The sequence below is a fragment of the Haliotis asinina genome, chromosome 13 (assembly GCF_037392515.1).
Source record: "Haliotis asinina isolate JCU_RB_2024 chromosome 13, JCU_Hal_asi_v2, whole genome shotgun sequence".
Classification (NCBI taxonomy): Eukaryota; Metazoa; Mollusca; class Gastropoda; order Lepetellida; family Haliotidae; genus Haliotis; species Haliotis asinina.
Genome location: NC_090292.1, coordinates 11,997,155 through 12,013,866, shown reverse-complemented (window position 1 = coordinate 12,013,866; position 16,712 = coordinate 11,997,155). Strand labels below are relative to the sequence as shown.

General features: G+C 40.3%; 1 protein-coding gene across 1 annotated transcript; it reads right to left on the bottom strand.

The window, feature by feature from the left end:
• Nucleotides 1–2,901: 2,901 nt before the first annotated feature.
• On the bottom strand, nucleotides 2,902–3,840 carry LOC137259340 (uncharacterized protein F54H12.2-like). Its single transcript, XM_067797020.1, has one exon. It carries the CDS (start codon nucleotides 3,838–3,840, stop codon nucleotides 2,902–2,904), a length of 939 nt encoding a protein of 312 aa, XP_067653121.1.
• Between the last annotated feature and the right edge of the window lie 12,872 nt (nucleotides 3,841–16,712).

Genomic DNA, 16,712 nt, shown 5'->3' with positions numbered 1-16,712 from the left:
CCCCTCGAATGATCTGCTCGGGGACACGAAGCATAAAGTCCATGTTATGTTCCATGACAGATGCAACCGTTTCATCACTAGAACCCTTATTATGATTCATCATCTTCAGATCTTGTCTCGTCAGAGGATTCTGATTCAGTATCTGATTCGCTGTCTGAGGAAGAATCTGTTCTTCTTGATTGTTCATCAACCTCTGGTAGGTCTCTCTTGTCAGAAGAACCATAGGCTTGCTCATTGTGAATCGATGAGAGGTATACTTGAAAGGATTTTATGCAAATGGGTAGAACCGAATGATGTGTCAGAATCAGCTCACGTTTCTCGCGACTACTAACTGTCTTGCTGGCTAAAGATCGAATGCACTTCTTGTAGCGTGAGAGACGCATTTTATCACTGTGTGGTAAGGGTATGATTCCTCTCAAAATGTTAAATATAAGAGTAATCACTGACATAAGCTGTTCACGTGAGGCATGTATTAACAAAGCCTTTCTTTGCCTGACACTAGCTTGTTCCAACATCATAAGAAAAGCTGAATGTTTTTGGAGCAGACCACTCATGTTGATGCTGTAGGGTAGCTGTTCCACTCTCAAATGAAGACACACATCTTTGGTTAGTGTTATTTATCTAGAAACCCAAAATCGCATCTTCTTTGTTGTCATCTTCTTTGCACTGACTACAATCATGAGGAGGATCTCTTTGCCAACTTTCCAACAAATCTTCACCCTTAACAGACACAGTGGTACTGTGTTTTGAGTCTTCGTAATCTTGTAAAGACATAGCCTTTCGAAAAATATTATTAGCAACCACTCGCTCGTTTTCACTACAGAAACATTCGTAGTCTACCCTTCCATCTATCCATATGTCTTCATCTAATATGTTGGGACACAGTAGGTTATTCCACAAGAAGTCTTTAATGACTTCAGTCCATGAGTCATAGTGATGTTCTGTTTGTAAAGCAGCGTAATCGTCTCCCCACACTGACACTGTAAACAACATTCGAGAAGCTGTTTCTTTCAATGTTGCATCATCCTTTCTGTGTTTTTCGATAATGTTGATCAGACAATTCCTTTCTTTCACTGCATACATTCTGAGGGAGGGCTGACTGTACTATGGCTGAAGTGACGTGAATTGGTTGTTATATGGAAGGTTGTCAGTTTGAAAAACTACGGTGATTAATATTTATTCAAAGTTGCTCACGTCTAACCTTTCTTGGTATCCATGGGTTCAGACACCATGTGTATATAGTTACAGTGTGGAGACAGTCTGAAGTGTTCAGTCATGGGATCATCATCGGGTATCCATTGATGTACACGAAGCCTACATTTGAAGCAGTAGACTTTATCAGACTGTCCTGTGTAAATAAATCCTGCTTCAGCCATGGCTTTTGGCGACTGTTTCATTTGAACAGGCCAGTTGTTGAACGACTTCAATCTGTCACTAAACTTATAGCCATACTCCTCAGTGTAACGCTCTGTTTCAACACAGTCTGCGAGCACATCATTGAACCGTCCGCACACATCCATGGTTCTGTTCAACTTCAGCGGTGAGTGTGAAATGATGAAAACACTTGTAGAGAGACGAATATATCATTTCAGTCCTACTTCTGGGACTGTTGTAAGTAGACTGTACATACTTCATCATCAGGAAATATGTTTGTGCGTAAACGTCCATAGCGTTCATCAGCATGGGGTGAAGCATCCAAAACAAGATACCCATATTGTTTTCTCCCAACTGCATCTTGGAAGGATTCCATAAAATATTTAATTTGACCTGGAAATATTTGCGATGCCAAAATTCTGTATTCATGTGCTGAACGCGGGTTAGACAACAGAACAAAGTAATGGGTGTTTAGAGACATGGTTCTGTTACATTCGCCTTTAGGAAAGGCTGACTGTTGAATGTTAATGACAGTAATTCCCAGATGATGAGATAGTGTGGTATAAAGATGTAAAAACAGAGGGTTCTTACAAATGTCTTGCATGAAGTCATCTACTACCAGTACACACCGTTTATCGGATTCCGAAGAATATGATTTTAACTCCTCTTCTGTAGGTAGTGCATCTTTAAATCGAATGTTGGGAATCGTCCTCTCAAGTTCGCTGTAGGCATCCTGCCACACGGCATACCAATACACAATCAGGTTGGGTGGTGGATCGAACATGCAGCTAGCTTGTGTTAAGAGCTGTGCAACCCAAAAGGTTTTCCCACTTGAAGATCCTCCCACAACCGATATAGTAGTAGGAGTTTGAAATGGTAACACACATTCTCCCATGATGTATTCAGATCGCTCTTTAGCACAGAACTGCAATACTAGGCTTGATACCGTGATATTTATACACAACACAAACCTAATCTCATCTACACTAATTTTATTGATATTTTTTTTTCATACATAGATATAACATCAGTTACAATCTAGACAAGAAGCAGAGCAGTATTTGAAATAATTACAAACATATTCAGATACAAAGGCGTCATTCCACATGAAGTTGTGTACATCAAACTGATGAAGTATATGGTTTAGACTCTGGCATGCTTTAAATTTACATAATACATAGTACAAACAATAGAACCCACACACATTTGAATTCACAGATTGTAACCGGTGATTACTGCGTAAGTAAGAACCAGCATAAGTCTTTAAATAGCGATCAAATGTAACATCAACAGGATCTGCTAAACTATCGAAGAATTCTGCTGTATTGTTTTTAAAGTACATAGCAACCCAGTGGCGACCACTGTTCTGACTGGACTCAGTATTCACAATAAATCCTACACCTTGTCTTTGCATGAAAGGTGCGATTATAGGAAGCGTATCTCTGGCATACACCCCCAAGACGTGAGTCTGTAAGGTTGAATCACACTGAAGGGCGCACATCAACTGTGAAGCTTTCATCTCTGTGTTTACTTGATGAAGACGTTTCGCGCTTGATCGATTTCGATGATGGAGTTTCTTTCGCTGAGAATGATGCAGCTCAGCGTTTTGGTTAGTGCAGCTTTGAACTCGATTTCCAACCGCACATTTCCAGTCTTCACCAGATTGAGGTACTCGGATTCTCCACACAACTCTTCCAGTTCAAAGACAAACAGTGCATTTCCTAACAAAAATTGTCCCCTGGATATGAAATTTACTCGATTTTCTCTCCAAAACCCCATGCCATCAAACATGTTTACGTAGCTGTTTACATCAACAGCTCGAGTTGGACACCCAGGTACACTGACACCATTCACATAGAGACTGACAGTTTTGAGCATGCTGGATTGAAAGTTGAAAGGATTCTTGTCATATGACCCATTCAGACTCTTGCTTTCCACAAAGGCGATGATGTAACGATTAGCAATGGTGTTGGACACATTATCAATGGTATGCGTCAGTTGAGAAACAGGGATGCTGTTGACCTTGACCTCAGACTTGGTGAAAGGGTAGAGTGCATTGGAGTTATTTTCGAACAGGGTGTTGTGAGCTAGAATCAGCGCCGGGTTGACTTTGAGTTTGCATACTTGCAGATAAGCATCGAGTAGCTCAATGGTATACTCTTGGTTGGCTTTACCGCTCATCAAACAGAAAGTAGGTGATGATCTGTACAATTTCAAAGTCAAATCTACTCCATTGATTAAATGTCTTTTCATGCTAAACACATCTTCATACAAAGGTCCAGACATGGTCAGTTCATTGCTCTTCTTGATGTAGGTACCACGTGCAATCAAACCGTAATTGGTTCCAGTGACACAATCAGTTGTTTCAATGGCATCATTATCTTCACCCTCATCTTTGTAAAACAGCTGCGATGTCATTTGAGAGCTTTTCGCATCAGCTCCATAGTTTAGCAAGGTCTTCATCATGCTCTTGTAAGCATAATGATTGTTGGTCGAAGACACCAACTGGTTCTGCATATACACTGAAATTTGAGAAAACAGTGCCTGCAAAAGCAAATTGACAGGTGCCACGTGTTCGTCTGCATCCAATACCGATCCATCCGCATGGGTGACTTTGAGTTTTACATGCAGTTTTGTTCGCTTCAAATCAATGTAATCACTACCCGAATTGGATATGTGAAATTCCAGTGGAGACGAGTCATTAATTTGACTGAGTGGGCGTACATCTACAAAATAGTGTTGCTGGATACTGGTCTGATATGGAGGTAAGGTAAATAGGTTGAGCGAATCCGGTACCAACTCTTCAAAAGTTTTGCTATTCAATAAAGACATGATGCTCAACTGAAGATGTCGTTTTCTTTCACAGGAGTACACTTGAGCACTTTAGCTGTCTTGGAGGCGATGTTACGTGTCTGACGTATCTTCTTGGTTGTGGCAATCTGTTCACCTGCAGCTCTTTTTAAAGACCTATGACGCTTTTCTTTAGCATCCGCTCTCTCCACAACACTTTGTTGTTCTGAAGTCATCTGCAGTTCGATTTTAGGTTCTTCCGGTTGAGAAACAGATCGGTGAGATGGAATAACTTTAGGGGGAGCTTTTCCATTCACAACACGAGAAGTACTTGTCATGTGTTTCTTGAAGTAATTCTGCCATTTGCTATAATCTGGGATATACAGAGGGAGGGAATCCATGTTCAGTCAGCAAAGGGATAACGTCTCAAGTGAAGTGTTGCATAAGTCTGCTCTTTCAAGAATGACAGTGGTGTTCCACTGCTCGCTTTTATACAGATTTCAATGTCAGGTGACTCTTTGACCATCACATGGATATTGTATTCATTAGCAAAGGAAAAGTTGGGTCCATTCCTCAGATCAATGCGTCTTAACAGTGGTAACTGGGTATTACCCACCAGTGAACTATCGCACAGGTTACACAGTATATCTACATAAGGATCGTTCACATGAGTGAGGTCTATCTTTCCAAAGTTTAACTCGGATAAAGACACGACCCAAAATCCATCAAACAGCAGTCTTTGATTGAGCTTAATGCGAAAATGATAAGGGCTGTTATCCTTGAAATAAGAATTTTTTGTGTCAGAACTCTTGAGAAACACATATTTCTCCATCATAGGTTTTTCAGTTGACTTTCTGCCACATATGAATCAAAAGAACTAGGCCAACCTAACCAACGAACCAAAACATACGTTTTTCCTCTCATGCGTTTCTTCTTTAAGATCTTTTCCACTTGCCACTCAATATCGTCTCCTTTGTTAACCTTTTGCAGTTCGGCAGTGTAAAAACTCCCTTTAATAAGTTCACCATGAAAATCTTTAATTCTGTACAGAGGTATGTCTTGTTTCTTGAAACGTTCTGTTACTTTGAAAAGTTCTTCCGTCCACTTCAGATCAAGTTCTTTGCTGAACGGTTTCCTCAGGTATGGGATGCGAACAAGATCACCAACTTTATATCTGTATTTCTTTATCACTTGACCTTTTTTTCCTTTGACTTCAACAAGGGTTTGACATACAAGTGTTGCCAAACTTTCAATTCATTGCTTTTATTGACTTGAGCAGGTGATAGAAGGGGTAAAGACGAATGTGGGGTGTTATTGTAGTTGTACACCAAATCAGGTAGAACACTGAGATAATGCTTGGTGTTCTTACGTGTCATGTAACGTGTGATCAACGACTTCAGTGTTCTGTTGAAGCGTTCCACATAATTACTTTTAATGTTTTCGTTGCGTGCAATAGTAATGGTAATATTTTGTTTTTCCAAAAAAGATTTGAACACTCCCTTAAACTCACTACCACCATCTACGCGTACTTTTCTTGGTTTTCTTTCTTGAAGTATTTTTTTAAAGGCTTTCAACACGGACTCTGGCCTTTTATTTTCCAAAGGAAGGACAAAAGTAAACCTACTCAGTATGTCAATCACGACAAGCAAATACCGGATACCCTCATTTTCTTTGCTGTAGCGTGAAAGATCAGCAAGGTCCACATCCCACATTTCGTCCATGGAATTCACTCTGACTTTCATCCTTTTAAATCTATGCTTGACTGGTTTGTGTAAACTGTAAGGATCTTGGTTGTTGACAAACCATTTCACCTTCCTGAGCTTAACATCAGGTTGAGGTGTTGTCTTCAATACCCGTCGGAGTTTGGACGGACCATAGTAGGCTCCTGGATTGTGAGGGTCATAATAATACTTTTCTAATGCTTTTTCGTGCCTCTCTAACAATACCCTGTTCATCTTTTGTGAACTCACACACGTACTGAATGAAACCAGTTGTAACAGGCAATATATAACATGAAGGTACGAATAGGAAGGAACATATGCTTTAATTAATAGAATTCATTCATGTATACATTCACAATTATTGAAAGCGATTTTCTAACAACAGCATCTTAACCACACGTTGCTTCAGATCATGAAGCCACTCTGATGTTTTAAAATGAGTGTCCCGAAAGTCTTTGCAGCGGTATGAAACTATGTTCACGTAATTCAGAGATGTGTCATCACTAAATACTTCCAACCATTTATCAATCACGTGTTCATCATTTATTTCACTCATGGCCGTCATGAAAAGACCATCAACGTGATCCTGTTCTAGCATGTGCTTACACGTGTGCTCCAGTTCTCCCTCAGGTTCAAACATACATCCAAAACACAAATCACAGGATAACCGTCTAAGAATCTTAGCCAGTTCCAAAGTGTAACACAAAGTGAGAAGATTTTCCGCATGCTTTATGTGATTTCCACCATCAACTTCGTCGACACACAAGAACAGTTTTCTTGTCTTCTTGATGATGATTCTTTTCGTTGACCTAGAATCATCTTGAAACTTTCTCTTAGCATCCTTGACACATTCACTGCGATCTTGAAACCATTCGTTAGATTGCATGACAACTGTTTCGTGCAAGGTGTGTGATGATTGTAGAACTTGCTTCCAGGAATAGAAAGCTGCTTTACCATTCAGTTGACTGTAAACAAGAATTTAACACTTTTCACTCTCAACAACTTTGTCCATAAGCTCTTGTCTGACCTCCATCAAAGCTTTCCCCAACCGGTTTTGTCCCTTCCAGTTAGATGGATTTAATAGCTTGGGACCGTGAAGAGAGAGTCCAACACCCCACCGTCTATCATATGGACTGGCTTCAGCTAATATTTTTGTGGAGGTGTTCATTAATGCATGTCGAAGAGTGGAAGACTGAGTAAACTTAGCCAGGGTAACTTTCTTCACAACATGGTAGCTCACAACATCCCATTTGTGTTGAATAAAGTTTTTCACACATCTTCCTAATCTCTTCTGCATAACAGCAGAAGAGGCTCTTAAAATGTGTTCAGCTGTAACCACATCGCCAAACGTCATTGCCTTCATGTACATATAATACTGCTCAGCACAGTTGAAGATTTTACCATCAACTTCAATCCTAACAGGATAGTACTGGCTAAATGGTGAAGATTTTGTATAAAAGAATACGAACCGATCTGTAACTCTTGTTCCCATGATGTCTGTTCAGCAAAGACACACCTTGTCTGTTGCTTGTACTCAGTTGGAATAACATTGCTGTAAGCAGTGATGGATGCGAGCATGCGCACATCTATTGGTGAATTCAAACTATGTCATTGGACAACACACAATAATCACCATCGCTCATTGGTAGATTTATAGACGTAGTGGAACGTGTGTTTTTTAAAAAAAGAATGTGAAAGGGATGACTAATCATGACATGGCACTATTCAAAGGTTTAAGTTTCATCATCCAGTCATGCTACCCCTGGCTTGTTGATTCTATATATAGAGTACACCGTGCACTGGGTATCAACCGGTCATGCCACCCTGTCGTGACTGTTCTGTATAAACAACTTATTTGAATAGACGTGAAACATCCATTGATAATTTCTCCTTAAACGTCATTAACTTCTTTTCACCATGGTGATATTATGTATCACTAGGCTTAATGAAATTGATATGTTTAGATAATGACTGTCACGTGTAGCTATTTTTGGGATGAAATGTGGGACAAATGAGGGATGAGGGATGAGGGATAAATGAGGGATGAGGGATTTACGGTCACTGGTTTCATTGTCTTTGCTAATTGGAGCACGACATGAGGGATGAGGGATGAGGGATGTGCGTCATGGGCTATTGTTTTAGCTAATTACCGCATTGTTTTAGCATTGTTTTGACATAGTTTCTATTGTCTGTGCTGTAGAATGAAATCTATATCTACTTACGGGGTCGAAACGAGATAAATGTGTGGAAATATCTAGACGTGGCTAACGATAATACATTCACACAGTTTGTCCATAACATGGATTTCTGTTGTATGTGAAATGCTTTCCATGCTATAAGCTGTATCCTTCTCACGAAAGTAATTATAACATCAGACGCATACAACGTATTTATCATTTTATTTTATTAGGAAAATCGTTATGGAATATGTGACACTTGAAACAAAAGCGCGTCTGCCTCTCGACTGCATTTTTAAGATCAGTGAATCACAATCTGACAAGCTTAAGACTGTTGGGATAATTGTTAATTATGTTTAAGTTGAGTGTGCGAACGATTCAAAGCATAAAATAATTTAAACAAAACAGTGACAGTCAGTGAAATAAACGTCTACTTTGTAAACTCAAAAACAGCTAATCGAACGGTTTTCGAACTCTGAGCATTGCATCACATTATGACGTCATACGATTAATAGCCATACAGCGTCTCTCTCCGTGGAGCGTTTGGTGGCTACCGTGACTGAAGGTAATATTTTTTCTAGGAGTGACACGTTAACTTGTTAAAGCGTCATTGTCCAGTGAATTCTTCATTGGCTGTAAACAGGAAGGGTGGAACTCGTGTTGTTTTGATAGCGAGGCTATTAGTGTACGGCCTACATTGTGGCAGTTTCATGGCATGAAATATGTACTGTCAGTAGTAAGGAGAAATTGTATCTAAAATAATATTTATTTAAAGTTTGTAAAATAAGTAATAGCAATAAAAATGTGATGTGATGAGACACCCACTCACTTTAACGTGGCACGCAAATAACACAAGAAAATGGGGTGGGATAAACTTTTACTTTCAAATGAAAACCTATACAAACTGATTGCTGCACACCCACATAATACAGTTTTTCCTGTCATTTTAGCACAAATGTTATACCGATTTTCTCTCTTTCTAGCACCAGATAAGTGGGTTCCGCCAATTCAGCACTGGATAATTGTGGCTTGAATTTCAGCACGCAGCTTCAGGACTTGTATTCACCACGAGGAACTCCCTATACTGAATCAAACAATAAATGAAACGAATGAATGTATTATCAGCCGTGTCGGATCAACCGTCACTGTACAAAAGGAATTACTGTACAAACAAACGGATTAAAGGTAACGGTCTGGTAGCTTGCCAGCTACAGTCTGTGTATTTCAGTGCATTTTAGTCTGTTAGTTTACCTTCAGTTAAGGGATAATTCATTGAGACAAGTATGATGTCAGACACTTATGTGTGAGTGAGGCGTTCATGTTAAACAAACAGTGTTTTATCTCAGTGGGATAAATAGAGGGTATCACACGAGTGTCCATGTTTACGACACGAGTGTAGAAATGCTAGTACATACACCTGAACTGTTTCAAGCGGTTTGATTAGACTTTCTACTCTTCTAGCTTATCTGTCATCGATCTTGACAAGATCACTGTCTTTGAATGACAGCGGTAAAACCGATCAGGCAGCCACATTGTTTTGGGTTTTTTCATGTGCCCAAATCAGGCGATAAAAATAAGTAAAAATCTGATGAAATTTAATTATGCTCTCAGTTAAACATCCTTGCATGAAAAACAATAACCTTGCAGGCGAATCTCTAGCTGACGTTATCTCCGAAATGTGAACCTGTGAATGAACTTAGTAAAGCATACGGTAAAACGCCATGAATAATATAAGTGGTTCCTTTCGAAAGGGAGGCCTGACATGGAACCCATCCCCATAAAGTGATATTGTGTCGCAAGGTATCGTATGAAAAGTATGAACGCATTTGCCCCCGAAAGAAATATTGTCACATCAACAGAACTATTAACACTAGTAGACATACACACATGCATTACTATTGAAATTAAAAGCTTGTAAACGTGACCTTCACCTGCACCTGTTGTGTCATTCCGAGGCAACTCGAGAGAAACCGACCTTTCCGGAAAACAGAGTGACACATGTGCAATTACTTTGTTCATAAAAATCCTATCTGAAACCCCCAAATAGAATTTGGTGGAGTATGTTCTTTTTAACAGTTTAACATGGTCTTGTGCTGGGTGGGAGGGAAAGTATAGAGCGTTGTACGAGAGTATTTGAAACATTTCTAATTATTACCAGGACACACGAAAGATAGAAGTGAATTATCCAACTCTGCAAAGAAGAAAAAATCATTTGCTGCCAGATCAGGACCCAATTTCACAGAGCTCTCGTAAATGTTCTCGTAGCATTCGAACTTGCCATGTCACAATATAGTAGGTTCGAATGCTACGAGAAAAGAGATCTTAAACGTATGACGCGTAGCTTTTTTTTGGGTGCAAAGCTTTAAATTAAAACATTACTGGGAGCTTGTCCATCCTTTTATCCACCAATCATGTGTGAGCCAAGGTTTTCCCCACAATGGAAGGTTCGCCCCTGAAATTACGAGAGCTTCGTGAAAAAGAAATACTATGTAACATTGTGGACTATCCCTGTTGAAACAGGGTCCAGGTGCACTCGCATGATTTCGAGTCCACGTCATCTTGCCCCCATAGTAGCTGCTTGACCCGTGTGTCCTGGCACTAACCGTTTGAGAGCATACGTGACGTCTCTGTTTAATGACGTCTCGTAACTTGCTCTCAAAGTTGCAGTAGTCAGATCCTGCGATAGTATAACAATTTGCAAGATAGTCTGTTGGAATGGACCCGTGAAGGTCCGGGTTAGAATAGGCCTTCAGCAAACAATGCTTGCCATAAAAGGCAACTATGCTTGTCGTGAGAGGAGACTAAAGGGATCGGGTGGTCAGGCTCGCTGACTTGGTTGACACGTGTCATCGGGTCCCAATTGCACATATCGGACGCGGTGAATTCTTCCTACTTCGTTCTGTCTCTAGATTCTCCATATTTTGGTTATTCGTGTTTAGAGTCAACAAGCACAAGACTGAATAAAGTGAAGTAAATAGGTTTTGGTGCATTACCCAGATAAGTATCAAAGATGTTACCTGCAGTCTTTTATCATAATTTCTCAGTACATTTCCCCACATAGATACAATATTTGAAGGCCCTCGCAGTTATAGTGCAGAAATATTGCTAAAACCTGCATAAAACTATACTCACTCGCTCACTCTCACTCTCACTCTCACTCTCACTCACTCTCACTCTCACTCTCACTCTCACTCTCACTCACTCTCACTCTCACTCTCACTCTCACTCTCACTCTCACTCTCACTCTCACTCACTCTCACTCTCACTCTCACTCTCACTCTCACTCTCACTCACTCTCACTCTCACTCTCACTCTCACTCTCACTCACTCTCACTCTCACTCTCAATCTCAATCTCACTCTCACTCACTCTCACTCTCACTCTCACTCTCACTCTCACTCACTCTCACTCACTCACTCACTCACTCACTTTCAATACATTCCTAGCTACAATTAGAATGTTTCGATACCCCCTCGTGAAGGTCACGACCATGACGAAATATCATGTATCTTACGTGGTACACACTTGTATCCTTTTGTCTTGGTTCGGATGATTCTCTCACACCCAGGACAGCACCCCATTTCATATGCCCTCTCACCGACATAATCCTTGTCAACAAACAAAAACATCTGTATGTCAAAGAATCTGATGTTTGACTATGCAGATTACAATCGCGATTATAGTGCGTCATTTGTGTTCAGTGCCTTAAGACATAGGTGAGCCATGACGGTGAGAGTGAGTGAGTGAGAAACAATACAGATAGAGTCGTTTATCTTACTGCTTCAATCTACAACCTTCAGATATATCCTTTGGTGTTGAGAGAGTTTAGTTTAGTTTTACGCCGCAAACCGCAATATTCCATTCTTTTGGCCGCGATTTGTAAATAATCGAGTGTGGGGTTGGCAGTCCAGTGATCAACAGCATGAGTATCGATCATAGCATGTTTTACTGCAGATCAAGGCATACATGTCAGAGAGTTACAGACAGATGTACATTGAAGGAAGAAGGACTTTCTGTATTCTATTCCAACGCAAATGGAAATGGTAGGTCCAAAGCTTATAAGATTATTTCAACCTCAGAAAAAGGAATGATTGCCTATATTTTACAGAAACAGTTTTCAGCTTTGTACACCATACGGGGCACGAAACAAAAGAGTTTCTTATTTAGGGAGCATGACTTAAAACGGGTACCATGGCAACAAGCATATCTCTACCGTCAGAATTCAGGAGAACTTAAATAAATGGGAAAAATGTGTCATGTTTTCGAGACAGAAACGGTCGGTATGATCAACGGATTGCTTTCAGATCTGTGGTGTCATTGTTCCGTAATGCGTGCAACTGCTTCATACTACAAGTCCATCTCGCAAGGACACGTGTACACTTCTTGGGGACTACGGGTAGGAATGGTCTCCTGCAACAAACTAGTCAGGCCCTAGGAGGTGATTTAGTGGATCGGTTGGTCAAGTTCGGCAACCTGGTTGATTGCACGACGTCATATGCTTGGGGTGATTGCTGAAAGAATAATACTTGTATCCATCCATAAACACCAGGGTGATAACTGTCTTTCAGCAGCTAGGCTTGTTGGAAGAATTGTCGAACAGGATGGGGTGGTCAGGTTCGCTGACTTGCTTGAAACAAGTCAGCATATCCTAATTGCGTACGTCGATGCTCACGTTGTTGAGCGCTTGCTCGTTTAGACCAGACTCGATTACTAGAAGACCGTAGCTATATAACAAGACTTTCGCGCTAAACAAGATACTATCAAAAATAAATAAATAAATACAGAAAAAAAAAGAAATAAAAAATAAAAACACATCCTTCCTGGCACATACCAGGTATCCCACAGGCTGATAGCTGTTTGCCAAATGCGGCGTCAAACAACATGCAAGCATACCTTTCTTCCCCTAATACTGACCAAAAATTAGTTGCTGTATACAAATGATCTGCTCCCTCACCTGTGGCCTTGACGCGTTGACCACACACGTGAGATCTGACCTGGAGAAGTAGACATATGGACACGTGACAACGTCATCGCACACAAGGACACACATCTTGAAGCCGAAGGGAACAGCGTGGAGTCTGAACGACGTCTCGGTGGGTGTGAGCTTTAAAGTCCACACATACACACACATCCACACAGAGAGCGGAGACACCATCCTCCAGAAGACTCCAGCTGCTGCATCAAGATTCACTTGAATGTTGTGCTCATACAGGATGACTTCCATGTCAAATATATTTGCCCTCTCATTCTTGGAATTCTAGAAACGACATTTGAAACCATCACGGTATTGGTGTCTCTAATTGCTTCTGTATTGTTACCCGTGAAGAACTGGGTTAGAATTCATTTTCAGACAACACATGCCTGGAATGACTAATATTCATTTGGAGAATTATTTCATAAAGAGTACAAGTGCATGCGACATTTAATTGCTGCTATTTATCCTATACCTTGAACATACGGCTTTTTCAAGAATTTTTCAGTGGTTATTTGATCTTTGAGTCTTTCAAAGAATGCATAGTTTAGATTTGTAGGCATATTGGCTTCCCATTCAAAATCTTGTTCCTGAACATAAGACTTTATAACAAAAGTAAGATCATTAAGGTGATTTCAGTATTGGTGATTGGAGACTGCTTGCTGGATAAAGTTACGCTTAGGTTCCGGGTTCGATTCCCCAGATGGGTATTTTGTATGGGGTGTGAGTTGCATACGGGTGAGTTTCATATTAACGTGCTTACTCGCTTGGTACCGTCATTACCCAGGATATAGAATAATATAATCATTGAACTTTACGCAAAAATAAGAAATGATTTTGATCAACAGGATTCCATTCTATCAGACGAAAATGCTAAAACTGGAAAGTGTTGTCGCAAGTACAATGAGTCTGTATTTATTGTTTGCTTTTGTTTCTGAAAGTACGAGTTTGTGAGTGTCTGTATGTGTGTGTTACTATGTGTCTGTATGCGTGTGTTTGTGTGCGTCTGTACGTGTGTTTGTGTGTCTGTATGTGTGTCTGTATGTAAGTGTTTGTGTCTGTCTCTATGTGTCTGTGTGTGTCTGTATGTGTGTCTGTGTGTGTCTGTGAGTCGGTATATATGCGTTTCTATGTGTCTGTAGGTGTGCGTATGTGTGTTCTGCAAGTATTTGTCTGTATTTGTGCTTGTGTGTGTCTGAACTTGTGTTTGTGTGTCTGTATGTGTGTGTGTTTGTATGCGTGTGTGTCTGTGTGTGTCTGTGCCAGAAGATTTGAATATGTCTGTGCGTGTCTGTGTGGGCATGTGTGAGTTTGTTTGTTCTTCTTAGCGTTTGTGAATGAATGTGTACTACTATATGCGTGACTGTTTATAGAGTGATAGCGATAGTTTGTTGAGACCAGTTAATTCAATACCATTTCATTTAGTTTTCATCGCTTTAAATTGTCTCATTTTGAAGTCATTTCCCCAATCAATGCATAGAATCCATGAAAAAGAAACCAAAACAAAACAGTAGTTTCAGTTTCTGTTTATAACTGTCAAAAAATCATGAAACTCAGAAAAAGAAAGCAGGAGTGTTTGTTTCCGAGGTAACAGGGGCGGATAACTCTAAATCACGAACGAATCTTGTAGTTCCTGTATTTTGCGCCGCACATTTATCAACGGAAGTCAGTAACTGAAGTATCGATAGTCACACATTCTATCGATGTATCGACAGGTTTTTGTTTTTGCCATTGATTGACTTCTATCGGATATTCGACAATTGTCGTTACAACGCTAATGTTTATACGTGTGTATTTGTCCCTGAGTGTGCATGAACTTGTTCCAATAAATCCATGACCAAATCTACCGGCAACGCTATAGACATTAAGCGTAATATGTTATACAGTTTGATTGTTATTTGTGTTTTTTTCTGTCATTTATCAGCAAGATCTTATTGGGTTCCAAGCGAGACATTTCAAGGCGAGGTCCGCATATTTATTATGCTTTTATCATTGTTACATTGTGATTCTCTCAGACGTAGAGAAAGGCATGCAGCATATCAAAGCGCAAAACTGTAACATACCATATGATATACAGTTAGTCCAAGTAAAACATTTTGACAAGAGTGAGTGAATGAGTGAGTTTAGGTTTACGCCGCACTCAGCAATATTCCAGCCATATTGCGGCGGTCTGTAAATAATCGAGCCTGGACCAGACAGTCCAATGACCGGCAACATGAGCATCGATCAGCGAATTGGGAACCGGTGACATGTGTCAACCAAGTCAGCGAGTCTGACCACAAGACCCTGTTAGCCGCCTCTTACGACAAGTACAGTGGCCTTTTATGGCAAACATGGGTTGCTGACGGCCTATTCTACCCCGGGACCTTCACGGGTCATTTTTGTTAAACGGATCACACAGGTTCAGGCACATAAGACAATAATTGCAATGTGGCAACATTATGCTTTGCGATGATGAATAACGAAATTGCTTGGGTGATTGGTGTTTTGACTGGTTATTGTTTAGTGCCGTTCTCAACAATACTCGGCCTATATGTAAATAGTACTCAGTACCAGACAATCAACATCATGCAATCAACATCAGTCTACGCAATGGGGATACGATGACAGGTAGCGTCAACATATTGAGCGGGCCTGACCAAAGATCGCGTTAGTTGCAGCTCACGACAAATATGGACTGCTTAAAAGACCTACTCTAACCCGGATCTTCATGGATTTATCTACTGAAGTCTAGGAAACTTGGACTTTGACGATAAGACAGGTGTTAAAAGGTCAATGAAATTGTGCCGCAACAATTGCAATTGTCAGAATAGTTGTGGGTGCCACATATATCGTGCACGTCATGTGGTGGTGCACGTCATGTGGTGGTGCACGTCATGACTGTGTCAGCATACCGTGTAGTGTTATCACTGAACTGCTACATGTTACGAGTGAGTGAGTGAGTGAGTGAGTGAGTGAGTGAGTGAGTGAGGTGTATTTCAGCAGATGCCCAGGTGAGGTAGATGGTTGACTGAAAACACTTTACTGAGTGAGTTTAGTCATTGAGTGTGGACCAAAAATCCAGTGATCAACAGCATGAGGATCGATCTGCACGACTGGGAACCGATGACATGTGTCAACCAAGTCAGCTAGTCTGACCACCCGATCCCGTTAATCGCCTCTTACGACAAGCATAGTGGCCTTTTATGACAGGCATAGTTTCAAACATAGGTAATGGGTGCTGAAGGCCTCTTCTACCCAAGACCTACGACGAAGACAGGTATGCTTTTGAGAAAATATTACAGAAAATCTCTCTACCATCACCGAATCTTGCCGTGACAAAGGGGCATAAACTCCGCATATTGAATTGCCAGGCTCCATAAAACTGTGCTACCTTGAGGCTGTGATCTGAAATGACATATTATATGACAAATAAAATGTTATGTCGATTTTAAGATAATAAATGTACTGCTAAAGAAAAATGCTTTTAAAACATTTAAATGAATACAGAACAAGACACATTTTTACACGCGTGACGTCAAACAGTTTACTAATAGCTTCAACTGTAATGAGTATTGACAGACGTCATATAATAAATATATCAATACAAATAGACGGAAGTATGACATCATACAGATAGCAACTCAGATGTTTGTCACATTTAGTATATTTGTAACTTCAGCTGTTACGGAAAATGTTC

Coding starts and splice junctions, on each gene's coding strand:
- LOC137259340 (XM_067797020.1), bottom strand. CDS start 3,840: ATGATGAAGACCTTGCTAAACTATGGAGCTGATGCGAAAAGCTCTCAA.